Source organism: Hydra viridissima, unplaced genomic scaffold (genome assembly GCF_058129835.1).
Source record: "Hydra viridissima isolate aposymbiotic clone 2 unplaced genomic scaffold, HvirCarnegie_v1 scaffold_16, whole genome shotgun sequence".
Classification (NCBI taxonomy): domain Eukaryota; kingdom Metazoa; phylum Cnidaria; class Hydrozoa; order Anthoathecata; family Hydridae; genus Hydra; species Hydra viridissima.
This window is the reverse complement of record NW_028324315.1, coordinates 8,681,805-8,697,947: the sequence shown is the minus strand read 5'-3', so window position 1 is coordinate 8,697,947 and position 16,143 is coordinate 8,681,805. Positions and strand designations below refer to the sequence as shown.

The 16,143-nt window shown below is 30.6% G+C and overlaps 3 protein-coding genes across 6 annotated transcripts in view; 2 read left to right on the top strand and 1 right to left on the bottom strand.

The window, feature by feature from the left end:
* LOC145191501 (uncharacterized) overlaps nt 1–7,619 on the top strand; it is a 65,269-nt gene extending 57,650 nt beyond the window's left edge. For all 3 annotated transcript variants that reach the window (XM_090073564.1, XM_090073563.1, XM_090073565.1), the window contains 7 exons: nt 673–857; nt 1,011–1,164; nt 4,380–4,619; nt 4,706–4,983; nt 5,426–5,570; nt 5,966–6,708; nt 6,830–7,619. In XM_090073564.1, coding sequence (XP_089929690.1) covers nt 673–857; nt 1,011–1,164; nt 4,380–4,619; nt 4,706–4,983; nt 5,426–5,570; nt 5,966–6,708; nt 6,830–7,375 — 2,291 coding nt within the window. In that variant the 3' untranslated portion in view covers nt 7,376–7,619. The remainder of the gene's footprint in view (nt 1–672; nt 858–1,010; nt 1,165–4,379; nt 4,620–4,705; nt 4,984–5,425; nt 5,571–5,965; nt 6,709–6,829) is intronic.
* On the top strand, nt 1,346–4,317 carry LOC149877949 (uncharacterized). The gene is made up of 2 exons (XM_090074307.1): nt 1,346–2,099; nt 2,289–4,317. The coding sequence occupies exons 1-2, from the start codon at nt 1,499–1,501 to the stop codon at nt 3,680–3,682; spliced, it is 1,995 nt and encodes a 664-aa protein (XP_089930433.1). The 5' UTR covers nt 1,346–1,498; the 3' UTR covers nt 3,683–4,317.
* An 887-nt stretch (nt 7,620–8,506) lies between the features above and the next one.
* On the bottom strand, nt 8,507–14,863 carry LOC149877948 (uncharacterized). Of its 2 annotated transcripts, XM_090074275.1 has the most exons (7): nt 14,581–14,863; nt 14,264–14,456; nt 13,917–13,990; nt 12,642–13,752; nt 12,316–12,547; nt 9,345–9,429; nt 8,507–8,778 (listed from the first exon to the last, which is right to left on the bottom strand). In XM_090074275.1, the coding sequence occupies exons 1-7, from the start codon at nt 14,787–14,789 to the stop codon at nt 8,736–8,738; spliced, it is 1,947 nt and encodes a 648-aa protein (XP_089930401.1). In that variant the 5' UTR covers nt 14,790–14,863; the 3' UTR covers nt 8,507–8,735. The 2 variants fall into 2 exon arrangements, with proteins under 2 accessions (XP_089930401.1, XP_089930402.1); XM_090074276.1 differs by lacking the exon at nt 14,581–14,863 and having other exon boundaries at nt 13,917–13,994; nt 14,264–14,397.
* Between the last annotated feature and the right edge of the window lie 1,280 nt (nt 14,864–16,143).

The following is a 16,143-nucleotide window of genomic DNA, read 5'->3' as shown; positions in this document are numbered from 1 at the left end:
TCAAAATGTCTTAAGATAACAGATTTTTATATTCACCAAATGACAAAATATTTACACAAACATTTTAAAAACTATATTTGTAGATCTATATTTATAGATTTATCAAATATTTATAGATTTATTATGTATTAAATGTTTGTGTAATGATGATGTGGAATCTTTTGGTTGTCATTTGATGAATATAAAAAGCTGTTTTCTTAAGACATTTATGAATAACAAATATATAACAAATAAAAAGTATAATATAATAAAAATGTTATAATAAAAAGTTTAAATTTAATTCAATTAAATTTAGTTTATCATCATTAATTATTTTTTAAAAAAAGAATAACAACAACAAAAATTCATTGTTAAAAAAATTAAAAATCTTTTAACATAAATTTACATAAATTTCAACAAATTCTACATAAACTCTTGGACAAAAATGTGTGCCTCCTAAAACCTACTGTCAGATACCAAGAAAGTAGTCATGGTAATGGTACTAAACGGAAGAGAGCCCTACCTTCACTTTTTTTCCATAAGTTACCAATACACCTTGTATTTAGTAAAGTTATGAACTAAGCAGATCATTAAACAGATTCACTGAGTGCTATAATAACCATTGTTCATTGTTTATTATTATGATGATGATTGTTACAATTTTGAAACAAAAAAATTTTTTATCTATAACAGTGACTGGTGATCCAGAAGATCGTGAACAGCTTCGTGCTCAGCTGTTAAATAATCAGCAAATGGAATTAAATACATTGAAAAAGAAACATGCAGATCAGAAAACAGTTGCAAAGAAGAATGCATTAGCAGATTGGGAGTTAAGATATGCAAAAGGGAAGCTTGATCTCAAAGAAAGACACTACACGGTACATCTTGCTACATTTTTTTATAATATGAGCATAAATTTTATTTTTACTTTTTTGTAATTTGTATACTTTAAGATCTTCTACTATTGTGTTATACTTCAATAATTTTGCGATTGTAATTCAACTAATCGGTTTATGGATTTCTTTAATTAGGAGTTTGCCGACTATTTATCGGAATTTTTGACTGATGATAGAGAATCGTCAATAAAAAGAGCTCAAAAGGCTGCCCAAGAGCTGAAAGATATCAGGGAGAATCTGGAAGAACAGAAAAGATTAAACGAAGAAAAACTTAAAAAAGAAATTGAAGGTTCAAATATGTGTTCTTGAAGTTGTTGTTTGTTTTTTTTTGTTTTTTTTTTGATTGGTTAAGTGAGTATTCACACTTGTCCAAAATTGGAAATAACTACTCCGAAGCTTCCCGAAAAAACCCTTTGGAGCGGAGTATCTACATATGTTCCTGATTAGAAAAATGAAAAAAATGAAATCCTTCATGACCGTCCGAGCGAGAAATTTTAATTTTTTTTTTCAAAATTTGATGAAAAAATCAGTTCTTAAGTATTAGTGGCACATCCCTAATAAAATATTGAACCAAATTTCGGGAAAAGGCATTTTAATGACATATTCATGTTTTCATTCGTGGAATGCACAACTCAAAAATGCCAAACTCAGCAAAAAATCATGAAGACTGTCGGAAGTCAGTTTGTCTCCTCTGTATGAAAAAATGTTCTAGGGAGCTAACAAGTTTTCTTAAAGACCAAGTCAAGAGTCTGATTTCTCAGGATGTTGACTTTTGTGACACACGAGTCCCACTTGGAATGTGTGATTCTTGCAGACTGCTTCTGAGGAGAAAGAAAAATGGTGAGAATGTCTCTGTCCCTCCCATTTTTGATTTCTCATCTGTCATCCCTAGGCCTGAGACAAGAGGACAGCAGTGTGATTGCATCATTTGCAAAATTGGACACCTGAAAGCATTGCAAAAGCACCCATTTGAAATGCCACAACAGCCTTTACCATCCCAAGACCAAAGAAGATGTTCTGATTGCCTCTCCTTAATTGGAAGAGGAGTACCTCATCAATGCAATCAGTTCACATTCAGGCATAACATAAAGATGTTGGCATCAAAAGATTCCAAAGTCAGTGAACAGATTGCTTCAGCAGTCATTTCATCTAAAGAGGCTTCTCCTCATGGAACCCTAAGAATAGCACAAAGTGGTGGTGGGCGACCTTTGCCAATTACTCCAGGTAACAGTAACTTGCAAATCTTTTATCTGATAGTAATTAAAACTTTGTCATTGTCTTTGTCTTTTACAAAAGAAAAAACCTTTAACAAATAAAATTTGCAGTTCAAATCTAAACTTTACTTTCCATAAAGAAAACTTGGTTGTTTATGTGAAAAATTTGCTCCTACTCATAGCAATGTTTTTAATACAGGTGCAGCAAGCGCAAAAAGACTCTTTGGTGATGAAGTAGTTCTAAAAGCCCAAGACCTTGCAAACATTCAGACAAACACAGGGCTGTCTAATGCAAGCGTCAAAAAATTGGCCTCAACATTGAACCATGTTGCACAAGCCAGAGTTGTTGAACCTCAATTCCGGGCAAAATTCCATCAAATAGGTACACAACTATCTGAACATTTCACTCACACAAACATAACTGTGACACATGAAAAGTCTCAGACAAAGAAACAAATTGTGGTTCACTGCAAGAATCTCTCTGAACTTCTCAATGATGTCTTGCTCAAAAGACAAGTGTATAAAGAGCACATAGTCAAGCTTGGAATTGACGGTGGTGGTGGTTTCCTCAAGGTTAGCCTTGGGATTCAAGAAGATGAATTGATTTCTCAAGTTCAAGCTCCACCAGACAAGAAGACACTTACATCTTTTGCAGCAAAAGACAGTGGTGTGAAATCTCAACTTCTTGTTGCTGTAGCAGAGGATGTACCAGAAAACTATGAGAATTTGAGAACAATACTATCTCTCATCTTCTCTGAGCGAGTTGACTTTCTTCTTTCAAGTGACCTGAAGGTGGCAAACCTTGTGTGTGGGCTTCAGTCACATGCCAGCTCACACCCTTGCACATGGTGTGACATTGACCACAATAGGTTATCACAGAATGGTAACTTTCGAACCTTTGGATCCATCAGAAGATCTTATGCCTCATTTAAAGCAGCTGGTTTAGACATGAAAAAGGCTAAACAATTTCAGAATGTGGTGCATGAGCCCCTCTTGGATTTTTCTGACAATGCACTTGTTCTTGACATCATACCAGCAATGGAGCTACATCTCCTTCTCGGTGTAGTGAACCATCTGTTCAAGGCACTAAAGGACTCCTGGCCTGAGGCTGAAGAATGGCCTAAAGCTCTTCATATCAAAGAACAGCCTTTTCACGGAGGGCAGTTTGCTGGGAATGAATGCCGCAAACTCCTCAAAAATGTTGACCTTCTTCAAAGACAAGCAGAGAATTGTTCAGCTTTTCATGTTTTTCCATTCATCGACACTTTGAGAAAGTTTGATGCAGTTGTGAATGCCTGCTTTGGAAATCATCTGGATTCAAACTACTCAAAGAAAATTGACCAATTTCAACTGGCTTTCCTCTCCTTGCCAAAAGTAAGTGTGAGTCCAAAAGTCCACACTGTCTTCTTTCATGTCAAGGATTTCATTGATCGTCACAAAAAGTCTCTTGGACCATTCAGCGAACAGACAACAGAAGCCCTTCATCACAGTTTCCCAACCCACTGGGAGAGATACAAAAGGCCTCTGGGTCATCCAGACTATCCAGAAAAGTTGCTGAGTTGCATAGTAGATTTCAACAGCAAGCGTCTTTAATGCAAAGTTATCAAGAAAACATCGTCTCTTTGTTTCAGTTTATGTTTTAGTTTTTCAAAAAAGCTTGACTAACTAACATTAAAGCTGCCCCCAACTCAATTTTTTAAAGAGTACATTGTTTTCTCACATTGTTTTCTCACATTATTTCTTTGTTATGTGTTCATAGAATAAAAAGAATAAAAGCAATCTACAGTGGACAATTGTTAAATCATTTTTAAAAAAATCAAAATTAAACTTGCTAAACAATCATTTTACTTTTGATTTTGAAGTTTTTTAAACATTTTAGTGACTTACCCATGCATCAGGGATCTGTTATGTAGTGTAGATCAATGTTTAGTGAATAAAAAATGTGTTTTCTTTTGATTGCAAAAAAATATTTTTTGTCGCAATTTCTTACATTTTAAAACTAAAATTTCTCGCTCGGACGGTCATGAAGGATTTCATTTTTTTCATTTTTCTAATCAGGAACATATGTAGATACTTCGCTTCAAAGGGTTTTTTCGGGAAGCTTCGGAGTAATTATTTCCCATTTTGGACAAGTGTGTATTGTAAGTTTCAATTGGTTAAGTTAGTATTACAAGTGGTCACTATTGTGAATCTTATATAAACTGGGCAAGAATATTAGGGTTGATGTGGGTTTATATTTTTTATAATGAACTAAATGAGTTTTTCTTATTTTTTTATTTTATGTTTAAAGATTTTGAAGCGAAAGAAAATGATCGTGTTCAGCAGGAACTGATTCAATGTGATATTGAGATTGAGAAAGAAGCTGAAGAAGAACGCAAAAAAAATGAGCTGGCTATTCAAGCGTTGATTGAACGCAAGGAACTTCTTTTAAAGCAGAAAAAAATGAAAGCTAAGCAAGAAGTTGCCAAGCTCATAAAAGAAGGAGCTTCAAAGGAAGAACAAGAAGCCCTTTTGAAGCAACACAGCGAAGGTGTGTTATTTATAGATAAAGTTTTCATTAAGTTTTGTTAAACTAACAAAGCATAAGAATTTGAAATAATAAATTTAATTCACTAGGGATTGCAAAGGTTATGAACAAAATGGATGCTGATAGGCTTCGCATGCAAGGTCAACTCGAAAGCCGTTTGCAAAAGATGCGCAAAGGAAGACGAGATTCCAAGCTTAAAGAGGTTTTGAGTCGGTCAGAGCAAATCAAAGAAGAATTGAAAGAAAAAATAGACAGCGAAGAAGATAAGCTAAACGCTGAAGTTGCAGACAAGTTAAAAGAAACTTTGAACATCAAATCGTCAATTGAGTTGCCTTCGATTCCGAATTCTCCTCCTCCCGCAATCCAGGTTCTTAAATTTGTTTCACGATTCAAGCGAAGTTAATTTGTAGATACATATAGTTAACTTATTAGATTGGTTATTTGATTTTTTTTTTAAACAATAAAGCTACAATTGTTCCCTTAGTGCAAAACTAACTTTAACCGTTAAATAAAAAATTGCTGATGAGAGCACTTTTAATTTTTTTAAACTTAATATTCGATGCCGTAATTTTGGTTTTAACGGCTTTAAAACAATAACACATTGTCTTTTAAAACAATAACACATTGTCTTTTAAATGTTTGGTTCTAACGAAAAGTTGATCATGGAAATTTTAAAATGTTGTACTTAACAAGACATTTTAATAAAAAATGTTTATTAAGTTTGTTCTGTATTAAAAGGGCGAATTTAATGAAATACAGTTCATATTTCGAAAAGCTTTATCAATAAGTTTTATGGGTTTTCTCCATAGCTTCCAACATCATATTTGATGACGGCGCCGTTAAATGACGATGCTATTATCAATCTACTTTTGCAATCGCCTCTCTATGATAAAATCCGTCATATAAAAGAAACCATATGCAAAAGTAACCTACAAGCTCCGCAAAAGCAACAAGGTATAATTTTTTTTGCTTGTCAACAAATCTTGAATTAAAGCTTAAGAATTCTTCAACAAAAAAAACTCAACGATAAATATTTTTTTAATAGATCCTCTATAAATGCTTCTGTCCGTGTGCTTTATTTGAACTTTCATAGTACGAACATGTCGCATTTCATGTGTTCGAAATCTGACAGGGTTAGCTAGCTGTTCAGAAAAAGCCCTTTTGTTGCTTTTTTCTTAGTTAAATTCCTAATAAATATTCAAAACAACTGAAAATTTTTGAATTTCTTTTGGGACATTGAGATGAATAAATTGCAACAAATTGTGATTTTAAAAATTTTTTTATTTTTTTTTATTTTTTTTATTTTTTTTTATTTTTTTTATTTTTTTATTGAAAAATTTTGTTTTTAGATTCAAAGTCTTCACCAAACGATGAGTTGGTTCCGGTGGACTTAACTTCTATTAATGCTCGTGATTTCGTAATTTACAGATTTTCATGTTTCGTTCGGGATTTACTAGTTGTTCATTGCTCCCATCATCCAGTTGATGTTCTGCTTGCAGAAACGCTACCGAGTAACAGTCTGATGAACAACAATCCTTACAACAATTCTTTCCATTATGATGCCAATAACCATATTTTGTATTTGAAGCGGAGTAAATTGAACAATGTTGGTGAATTTATCTTGACTTTAGTACATTCTCTCTGTCATATTCACGTTAAAGATATACGTAACGATTCAGATCCAAGATTCCTTATAGAATTTCATAAAGCTCTTAGTGTAGTATGTATGGATCTATTTTTATCACGATACCAAAAATCGAACGCTCTTAACAAAGCACTGAATAACGTCCCTGAAAACGAATATTCTGGAGATAAAATTCTGGAGAAACTGTTTGGAGATTCCCATGAAGAAATCGCACGAGAAAATGTTGTTAATGATCTAATGAACGTAAAGCTCGTGCGAAATAAATATGATCAAAGTGAAAATTTTAGTGAAAAAGCTATTTATCAGCGCCTGTGTAAATATAGAGAGTTTATTATCGATAACAAAGTCCAAGGTTTTTTAGGACCTGTGGAGATTAAGCTAAAGGAATCGAAACTCCAAGGGACTGGAACAGAAATTGACCGCAGAATAGAGCAACTAAATTTAGAGGTAGTTAAAGGTTTTGTTAATTTTTTCAGATTGTTGGTGCATGTTTTTCTGGCTATTAATCATGTATTAATTTTATTATTGATATATATATAAATGATATTTAACGGGTTTTTTTTTATAGGCAATCAATAAACGCCCAGTTTCTGACTATGTCCCTAGAATCAATCTTCATCAATCTCAAGATTTATCACGTAGGAATATTCGCACTATGGCGACTGCACGAACACCAGTTGCTCTATTAAACCCGGTTTCTTCTGAAATGAGAGGACAACCGGATGGGGCGGATGAAGACTTCTTTGAGACATATTTGGTGAGCCAAATTGAAGAGTTACAAGAAAAAGTAGACGAAATCGATTACGAATTCGCGCACCTTTCGCGTGAAGCTGTTGAGTTAACGCAGTTAATTAAGTCTTTAGAAGGTCAGGTGATAACTGAAAACGAGGCTGTGCGTAATTCATCTCCCAAAAGCAATGAGCGAATTAAACTTAAGGAAATTCTTCGTTTATCAAACAGTAAATTAAGCACTGCGCGATCGCAGTTTACACTTGTTACGGTAACAAAAGCAGAGAGACTTGAGAAATTAAAGCAAATAAAGAATGAACTAGAAGAGAAAAAAACTGCTCTTGAGGAACATCAACGAAAAACTCCCGCCAAAAAATTACCGTAAAAAACTGTTCTTGGTTTAAACTAATTGCATGATAGATTGTTATATAATGAAAGTCTAAATAAAGGCTACATCAGTGTTACCTTCAAAAAACGGTACATTATCATCGCATCGCAATTTGAATTATTTTTAATGGCAAAATCAAACTTTTTGTTTGTTTAATAAAATTTATATTAATTTATTCTTAAAATTTTTATTTGAAAAAAAACTACAATAAACTCTGAAATATTTATTATTGTAGTGTGGAGAGAGTCTTTTTATGCTAACACCTCAGCATGAATTTTCTGGTTTCAACCTGTAATTAACTTTTTTTTTTGGGGGGGTGGGGTGGGGTGGGGGCGATTTAATCCGTAGTTCCGTCTAATTTGTTATTTTAGTAAAATGACATCACATTGACAAATTGCATCTCCAAAACCTTTTCTAAACCGAAATGACGTCACAATTGCTACGATAGGGTGGTTCACGTTGAGTAAAGGGGCAAGTTGGGCAACTAAACTATTTTAAAAACTGTGCATCTAGTGACAGAACTCTAATCGAAGAAAAATAGGAAGGGTAACAATCAATAATTAACTTCAGAATGATCAATAATTAACTTCAGAATGGCGATTTTGTTAGATACACTTTTTTTGATACTAAAAAGTAAAAAAAAATTTTTTTTTTTTTTCATTTTTCTCTTTGAATTGTTATGAAGCGTTTGCTTAGAGCAAATTTTTCGCATCACAAAGTGTTGCGCAAAATTTGCTCGTTGAAAACTGTTGCAACAAAATTTGCTTAAAATTTTTACTGAAGCGTTAATATTTTAATCATTTAATGAACTTTCGATTTTAATCGGAAGTCCAAAGTCTAACCATTCTTTCACTAACCCAACTTTTGTTTTACCAAGTCTAGTCGGGGTTCTAGTTTTGCAGTATTGAAAAAAAAAAAATTATTACCGCACAATCGAATTTGACAAAAGAACTTTGCCATTTATTTATAACTTGACAAACGGCAGTTAGATTGTCAACTTACCTAATTTCATAATTATTAAGTCATAATTAAGAAGTATACACGTTTCGTTGTCTTAAAGAACAACAATTAACTTAACTATAAATTACTACTTTTGAAAATTTAGTTCAGAAAAAACAAAAATGCAAGTGCAAAAACAAAATTTATTTTTTAAAAATAAAATTAAAAATCGCACTTCATTTAACTCTTTAATGAGCAAAAAGTATCAATAAATAACAACGCACTTTTTTTTTCTCTTGACAAATCATTATGTTGTAATTCACCATGACTTTCAAAAAACAATTTTTGGTTTTATTTGGCTAATGCATCGTAGAACGTAAAAAAAATACTCAAACCCACGTCGAAATGAAAACATATTTTATGCAATTAGTCGGTCTTTCTGAATTGTCTTGTTTATTGAACTAAAATCACATAAATATTCAAAAATAAATTAATGTATAAATTCATACATACATACATACATACATACATACATACATACATACATACATACATACATACATACATACATACATACATACATACATACATACATACATACATACATACATACATACATACATACATACATACATACATACATACATACATACATACATACATACATACATACATACATACATACATACATACATACATACATACATACATACATACATACATACATACATACATACATACATACATACATACATACATACATACATACATACATACATGCATGCATGCATGCATGCATGCATGCATGCATGCATGCATACATACATACATACATACATACATACATACATACATACATACATACATACATACATACATACATACATACATACATACATACATACATACATACATACATACATACATACATACATACATACATACATACATACATACATACATACATACATACATACATACATACATACATACATACATGAGTTTCACACAGAGGCAGTTTTCTTACCTCAATTTTTTCTTTAAAATTTTCCTTCGATTTCTCAACTCTATTAATATCTCATCATCGATGAATTCACTTTCGCTTGAACTTACTAAACGTTTAATTAAAAAATTGTTACAAATAATAACAACAAAAATTGTAACCAAAAAATTTTTTTTTACTTTATTATTTATTATAACAATATGTAAGTTTCATTACCACTTTAAACAAAAATATCCTTATATCTTTCCATCATCATTATGCTAGCTCTGCTTATCTAATTTTAATAATAATGTTGAAAGTTAAGATTATATTATCTCTGTAATATCTCCGTATATTATCTCTATAATTACTTGCATTTTCGTAAACCGAAAATTTTTCTTCTGTAATAATTTTATTAAATAATTTAAGAGCAGTGAGAAATAAAGTAAATTATATTACTACATTATGAACAAGAGAAAGAAATCTTTTTTTTTTCCTGCTCTCTAAATAATATATTAACATATCGTTAATATATTAGCTAGACCTAATATAATTTTATGTAATTTTTTGAAAGTAAAAAACAATTGATTTTTTATATTGTTGCATCAACATATCTTATAAAATGATCTTATTTGAAAAAACCATTTGCCTTCAGGAAGGTTTTTAAGTGTGACAACCAAATGTCAATTGTAGCACACAATAGACACAATAGATCCATCAAAAAATTACTTTCTTCACTAATAATTTAAAATGTATTTGGATACATTGGTCAAGACCGAGCAGTGAATGCCTCAGGGAAGAAATAGCAAAAGCCTCATGATTAGGAGAAGTAAAAATAATAACGGACAGATGTCCAGAGTCAATTAGAGACTTACGTAGTGGAAGAAAATCAAATCACACACAGATGAAAAAGTTTCTAAGCCCACATATTGTACATGCCTCAGACCGCCAAACAGTCCTTATTTACATTGAATTACTCAAAACTTCTGAGTAATAGATGTTATGCCTAAAATCCTTTATTTCCTTCAAAAATGAAACTTCTGATTAAATTTCTGATTAAATTGAGATTCTCCTGAAGGTACTTCAAGACTTATTCTCTTAGTTCTATAATAGTGTCAATATTCGTTGTAATATTAACATAATGTCAATATTCGTTGTAATATTAACATAATGTCAATATTCGTTGTAATATTAACATAATGTCAATATTCGTTGTAATATTAACATAATGTCAATATTCGTTGTAATATTAACATAATGTCAATATTCGTTGTAATATTAACATAATGTCAATATTCGTTGTAATATTAACATAATGTCAATATTCGTTGTAATATTAACATAATGTCAATATTCGTTGTAATATTAACATAATGTCAATATTCGTTGTAATATTAACATAATGTCAATATTCGTTGTAATATTAACATTTTTAAAGAAAATTAAATTCTTGTTCAGTGTATTTCTAGCCTGATTAATTTAGCTCTAGCCTAGTGTCAATATTTGTAGTAATATTAACTTATCTCTGTGTGTTTCTACTCAATTCTCTAAGTTCTAGCCTAGTGTCAATACTCGTTTTAATATTGACTTATCTCTCTATGTTTCTAGCCTGATTCTCTTATTTCTGGCATAGTGTTATTATTCGTTTAAACATTGACCTATATCACGGTATTTCTAGCCTGATTCTCTTATTTCTAGCCTAGTGTCAATACTCGTTTTAAAATTGACCTATATCACAGTATTTCTAGCCTGATTCTTTTATTTCTAGCCTAGTGTCATTATTCGTTTTAATATTGACCTACATTACAGTATTTCTAGCCTCAATCTTTTATTTCTGGCCTAGTGTCAATATTCGTTTTAATATTGACCTGTATTACGGTATTTCTAGCCTCAATCTTTTATTTCTGGTCTAGTGTCAATATTCGTTTTTATATTGACATATCTCAATGTCTTTCTAGACTTATTCTCTTACTTCTGGCCTATTATCAATATTCGTTTTAATATTGACTTATTTAAATGAATTTCTAGCTATATGATCTAATTTCTGGCCTATCATCAATATTCATTTTAATATTGACCTATATCACGGTACTTCTAATCTATATCTCTAAGTTCTAGACTAGCGTCAATATTTGTTGTAATATTGACCTATATCACAGTATTTTTAGCCTGAATCTCTTAATTCTAGCCTAGTGTCAATATTCGTTTTTAACATTGACTTATCTCCGTGTGATTCTAGCCTCATTCTCTTTGTTCTAGCCTATTGTCAATATTCGTTTTACTATTGACCCTTCTCAGTTTATTTCTAGCCTGATTCTCTTATTTCTGGCCTAGTGTCAAAATTCATTTTAATATTGAACTATATCACGGAATTTCTAAATTCTAGCCTTGCGTCAATATTCGTTTTAATATTGACTTATCTCTCTGTGTTTCTAGCCTGATTCACTTACTTCTGGCCTAGTGTCAATATTCGTTTTAATATTGACCTATATCATGGTATTTTTAGCCTGCAATAGACACAATAGATCCATCGGAAAATTACTTTCTTCACTAATATCTTTAAGCTCTCTGAATTTGAATATTATTCTAAAGATCGTACCCTCTAAAATTTGTAGGTCAGAGGATTTAAATCTGGGCTTCCAGAAGGCTAATCAAATCTTTAAATCTAATCAAATAATCTTCGTGGACATAATTTTTGTATATTAAAAATATCTCCCAACTTTATGTAATGCAATTACAGCAATAATTCTTTTTATCACCCCACAGCTCAACGTTGACTAAGAGATGTGGTAAATTAACCAAAGAAGAGTAATAGGGGTTTTTCATATTGTTTAGATTTTAACACCGACCAAATTTGTTTTACAATATTTATGGCAGGTCTATATCAACAGGGTTTGTTAAAGTGGCTTTTCCTATACAATTTGCTGAGCATTCCAAAGAAGAACTAAAAGTTGTTTTTGTTATTCTTTAAGATGAAAAAGAGCTTTTATAAATTTAGGAACTAAAATTAAAATACCTTCATTCATCAAACTGTCCATTAAATTGGATTCATGTAATTTAAGACGCTCAACTTCTGGAATGACTACTGATGTAGCACTATGATGATTCATGCCAATTTTAACCTGACATCTTTCTTCTTCTTTTATCTGATTTATATCATTTTCATTACAATTGGAGTTGAATTTTAATAAGGGTTCTTTAACACTGTTATCTTCTACACTCATGGCAAAGATACGGTCATTTAACACCTTAAAGGCAAAAAATTTCATGAAAACTTTTATATGAGCTTTTATATTATAATATGTAAAAACGGACAAAATAAAATAAAACAAATTTCATTACTTGGTTTATAACAGGATCCAAAAGATTTGTGTGGAATTGGTCAGTTTTCCCATCACCAACACACTTTTCAATATCAGGTTGGTTGGAGAGTACAGTACTTTGATTGAGTGTTATAGATTTTTTATGAGTTGGTTTTACATAAAGTATAGAACCTTCATTAGACAGGCTGGACATTGTTTTACAATTAAGTGGACTGTCAGTATGCTTATGCAAAGTTATATTAGTAGGAGTGTTAGAAGCGAGAGTAGATTTTTTGTTGAAAACTGGATTGTCTGAAGATTGCTTGGATGATTTTTTATCAGAAAGAATACAAAAAGTTTGAGTAGAAACAGTTTTACGCATAGGAGCAGTACTATCTGAAGGCTGCATAGAAATTATTTTCTCAGAAATAGGTCCTAATGGTTGCATAGAAACTCTTTTATCTGAAGAAGTAGCCATGTTTGGGGTTTGGGTAGAAGCTTCAGTGGAAAAAAAACTTTCATTTTTTTCCAATAAGGGAACCGTAGGCTGGTCAGCAGTTTGTTGCATTGTAAATTTCCCACAGTGAAATGTCTTACTAGATCTTAGACTATGGCTAGTAACACAGTTATGACAAGGTTGTTTAGTAACACAAATCTCATTGAAACCAACACATAATTTCTGTGAAGGAAGGTTTTGAGTTTCCACTTGTTGATTTATGCAACTAAAAACATCTTTTTTATTTGTCATACTAAGACAGTCTTGACACTGCATAAGTTCTTTACCTTGAGAATCTGCAAACTGATTATTATGTGATACATTACTTGGGTTTTTTAGACACTCACAATAAGCTGACGAATTGCCTGTTTTATTTAAAGTTTTAGGTGAATGATTTTCACTTAGACTATTGTGTAAAAATGGACTTCTTTCCATTGTTTTAGCTTTCTCAATTCTACGAGACAATCTCCATTGGTACAAAATATCTTCTTCTGGTCTGAGAGATCTTTGAGAAATGTTAGTCAAAAGATTTTTCCCAAGACCTAAGTGAGAATCCAATGTCTCAGGGTTTTCACTTTTGTTATCAGAAGAATATTTTTCATGTTTTTCACTAAGCCTTCCAGCATCCAGCTTTGACGCAGAAATCACTGCAGCACTGACGAAATAACATTAAAAAAATATCATAACACACAAAAACATAATTATATTTTGTATCCTAAACTCTGCAGCTACTTATCTTAAAAAAGCGGCTATTTATCTTAAAATCTGCAGCTATTTATCTTAAAAAAACTGAGATGAAATTTAAAGAAGAAAATAAACCTAAGATGAAGAAGTTTTTCAGCTTTTTCTTGTATTACTTTTGTTTCTTCCTCATCTGCCATTAAGGTTTCATCCTTGCTTAAAAAAATGATAATAATAAGATTTACTATTAAAATATAAAAGAAATATTTTATACTTTATATGGAAAGTATTATCTATAATATGATTAGCTAAATATGATTAGGAATATATAAATATGAATAAATATGATTAGCATTTACAGGATTCTCAAATGTATAAAAATACCAGACTAATTGTATTTAAAAGTTCAATAAAGTAGATAAATACACATAACTAACAAATGCACAACAATTCATAAATAAATAACAATAAAACTCAAACTTTACTTTAAAAACTTTAGCAAAAGAATTTTTCTGCAAATCAGATGAATAAGAGGAATAACCAGACTTTTTAAAAGATGTTTGTGTTCTGGGTTTATTTATAGAAATATCAGGAGATGAAAGCCACCAGAAGTTTTCAATACCATTTAAGCGCTCATTTTTTGGTTGAGGTGGTTGCTCACGAAAACGCTGGACAAGTCTAAAAAAAGGTAAGTCCTATTACAAAGAAGAATTATTAGAACCAACTATTAAACTTTATTAGCAGATTTTGCAGATAAAAAATAGCATTAGATATTATTAATATGTATTAATACAAAAATTACTTGGATAATAAAGTGCCTTGTGCATTTTTGTCTGAATTATGTTGTAAAAATTTTAGTAATGAAGTATTTCTGTCACATTCATCGTCAGAAAGTGAATTTGTTTCAGAGCTTTCTGTTAATGAATCTTTAACTTTAAAGTGATTAGTTTCCAAATTTCTTCTGTTTTCATCTTTTACAGGATTATCAGAGTTAGTTTCATAAAATTCCATAATAAACTTTAACAATTTTTAAAAGATATTAACTCACTACAGCAATAATTTTATCATAACAATTATTTCAAAAAAAATCTTAATTTATCACAACATACAAACATATGTATGTATGTATGTATGTATGTATGTATGTATGTATGTATGTATGTATGTATGTATGTATGTATGTATGTATGTATGTATGTATGTATGTATGTATGTATGTATGTATGTATGTATGTATGTATGTATGTATGAATGTATGTATGTATGTATGTATGTATGTATGTATGTATGTATGTATGTATGTATATATGTATGTATGTATGTATGTATGTATGTATGTATGTATGTATGTATGTATGTATGTATGTATGTATGTATGTATGTATGTATGTATGTATGTATGTATGTATGTATGTATGTATGTATGTATGTATGTATGTATGTATGTATGTATGTATGTATGTATGTATGTATGTATGTATGTTCCTATAGCCTTTCCCCTTAGGTAAAAACTAATCTGGGTTGAGAATTTTCATAATTTTGCAATATTTAGGATATGTTTAGTGCAACTCAATTCCCTACTTTTCTACAAAGTTAGTAGGGTTGCCAGATTTCTTTTCTAAAAATACCGGACACTTTCATACATCCGAGCCCCCCTCCCCCTCCCCCCTCCCCTAATATTCTTCGTAAAAATCCATTTTGTTTCATTTGGAGAACTAAAGATAGAACAATATATTTATATCAATACAACAATACATTTTATGAGGATATACAAGGAATAATGAGCCGTGGGACCCTCCTACTTTTTTCTAAATATAAAATATAATATAAAAAGATATATAGAAACTTTTATGACTCCCGTCACTTTCGCTCAAATTTGATAAAAGTTATCAAAGTTAAAAGTACTTTTACTATTACTTTTACACTACAATATAATACTAATTTTTAATTTTTTTTTTTTTCAGTTTTTAATAGTGCTACGTGCTTCTAATATATATGATTGTGAAAGTGACGCCTAATTAAAATAAAAACAATATCTTTATTTAGGAATTAAATTTCAAACAAAATTGTTTTATATTAATGAGGCGGCTTTTTCTTGCTTGTAGTAGATGTATAAAAATTGAAAATTAAACAGTTTTTAATAAATTTTTGTTTGCATTTATTTTATTATTTACACAAACTTGCAATACTCCAATAAAAATTCTAAAATTTGAACGTTTGAAAATTAAATTCCTTTGCGTTTAATATAATTAAATGTAACTAAACATTTTCACTAATAAAAAACAGAATTTATTATTTTTAAAAAATAAACTCTGGCTGTTTTTTAAAAATAACGCGTAAACAATCAAATGAAGAAAAACAGATA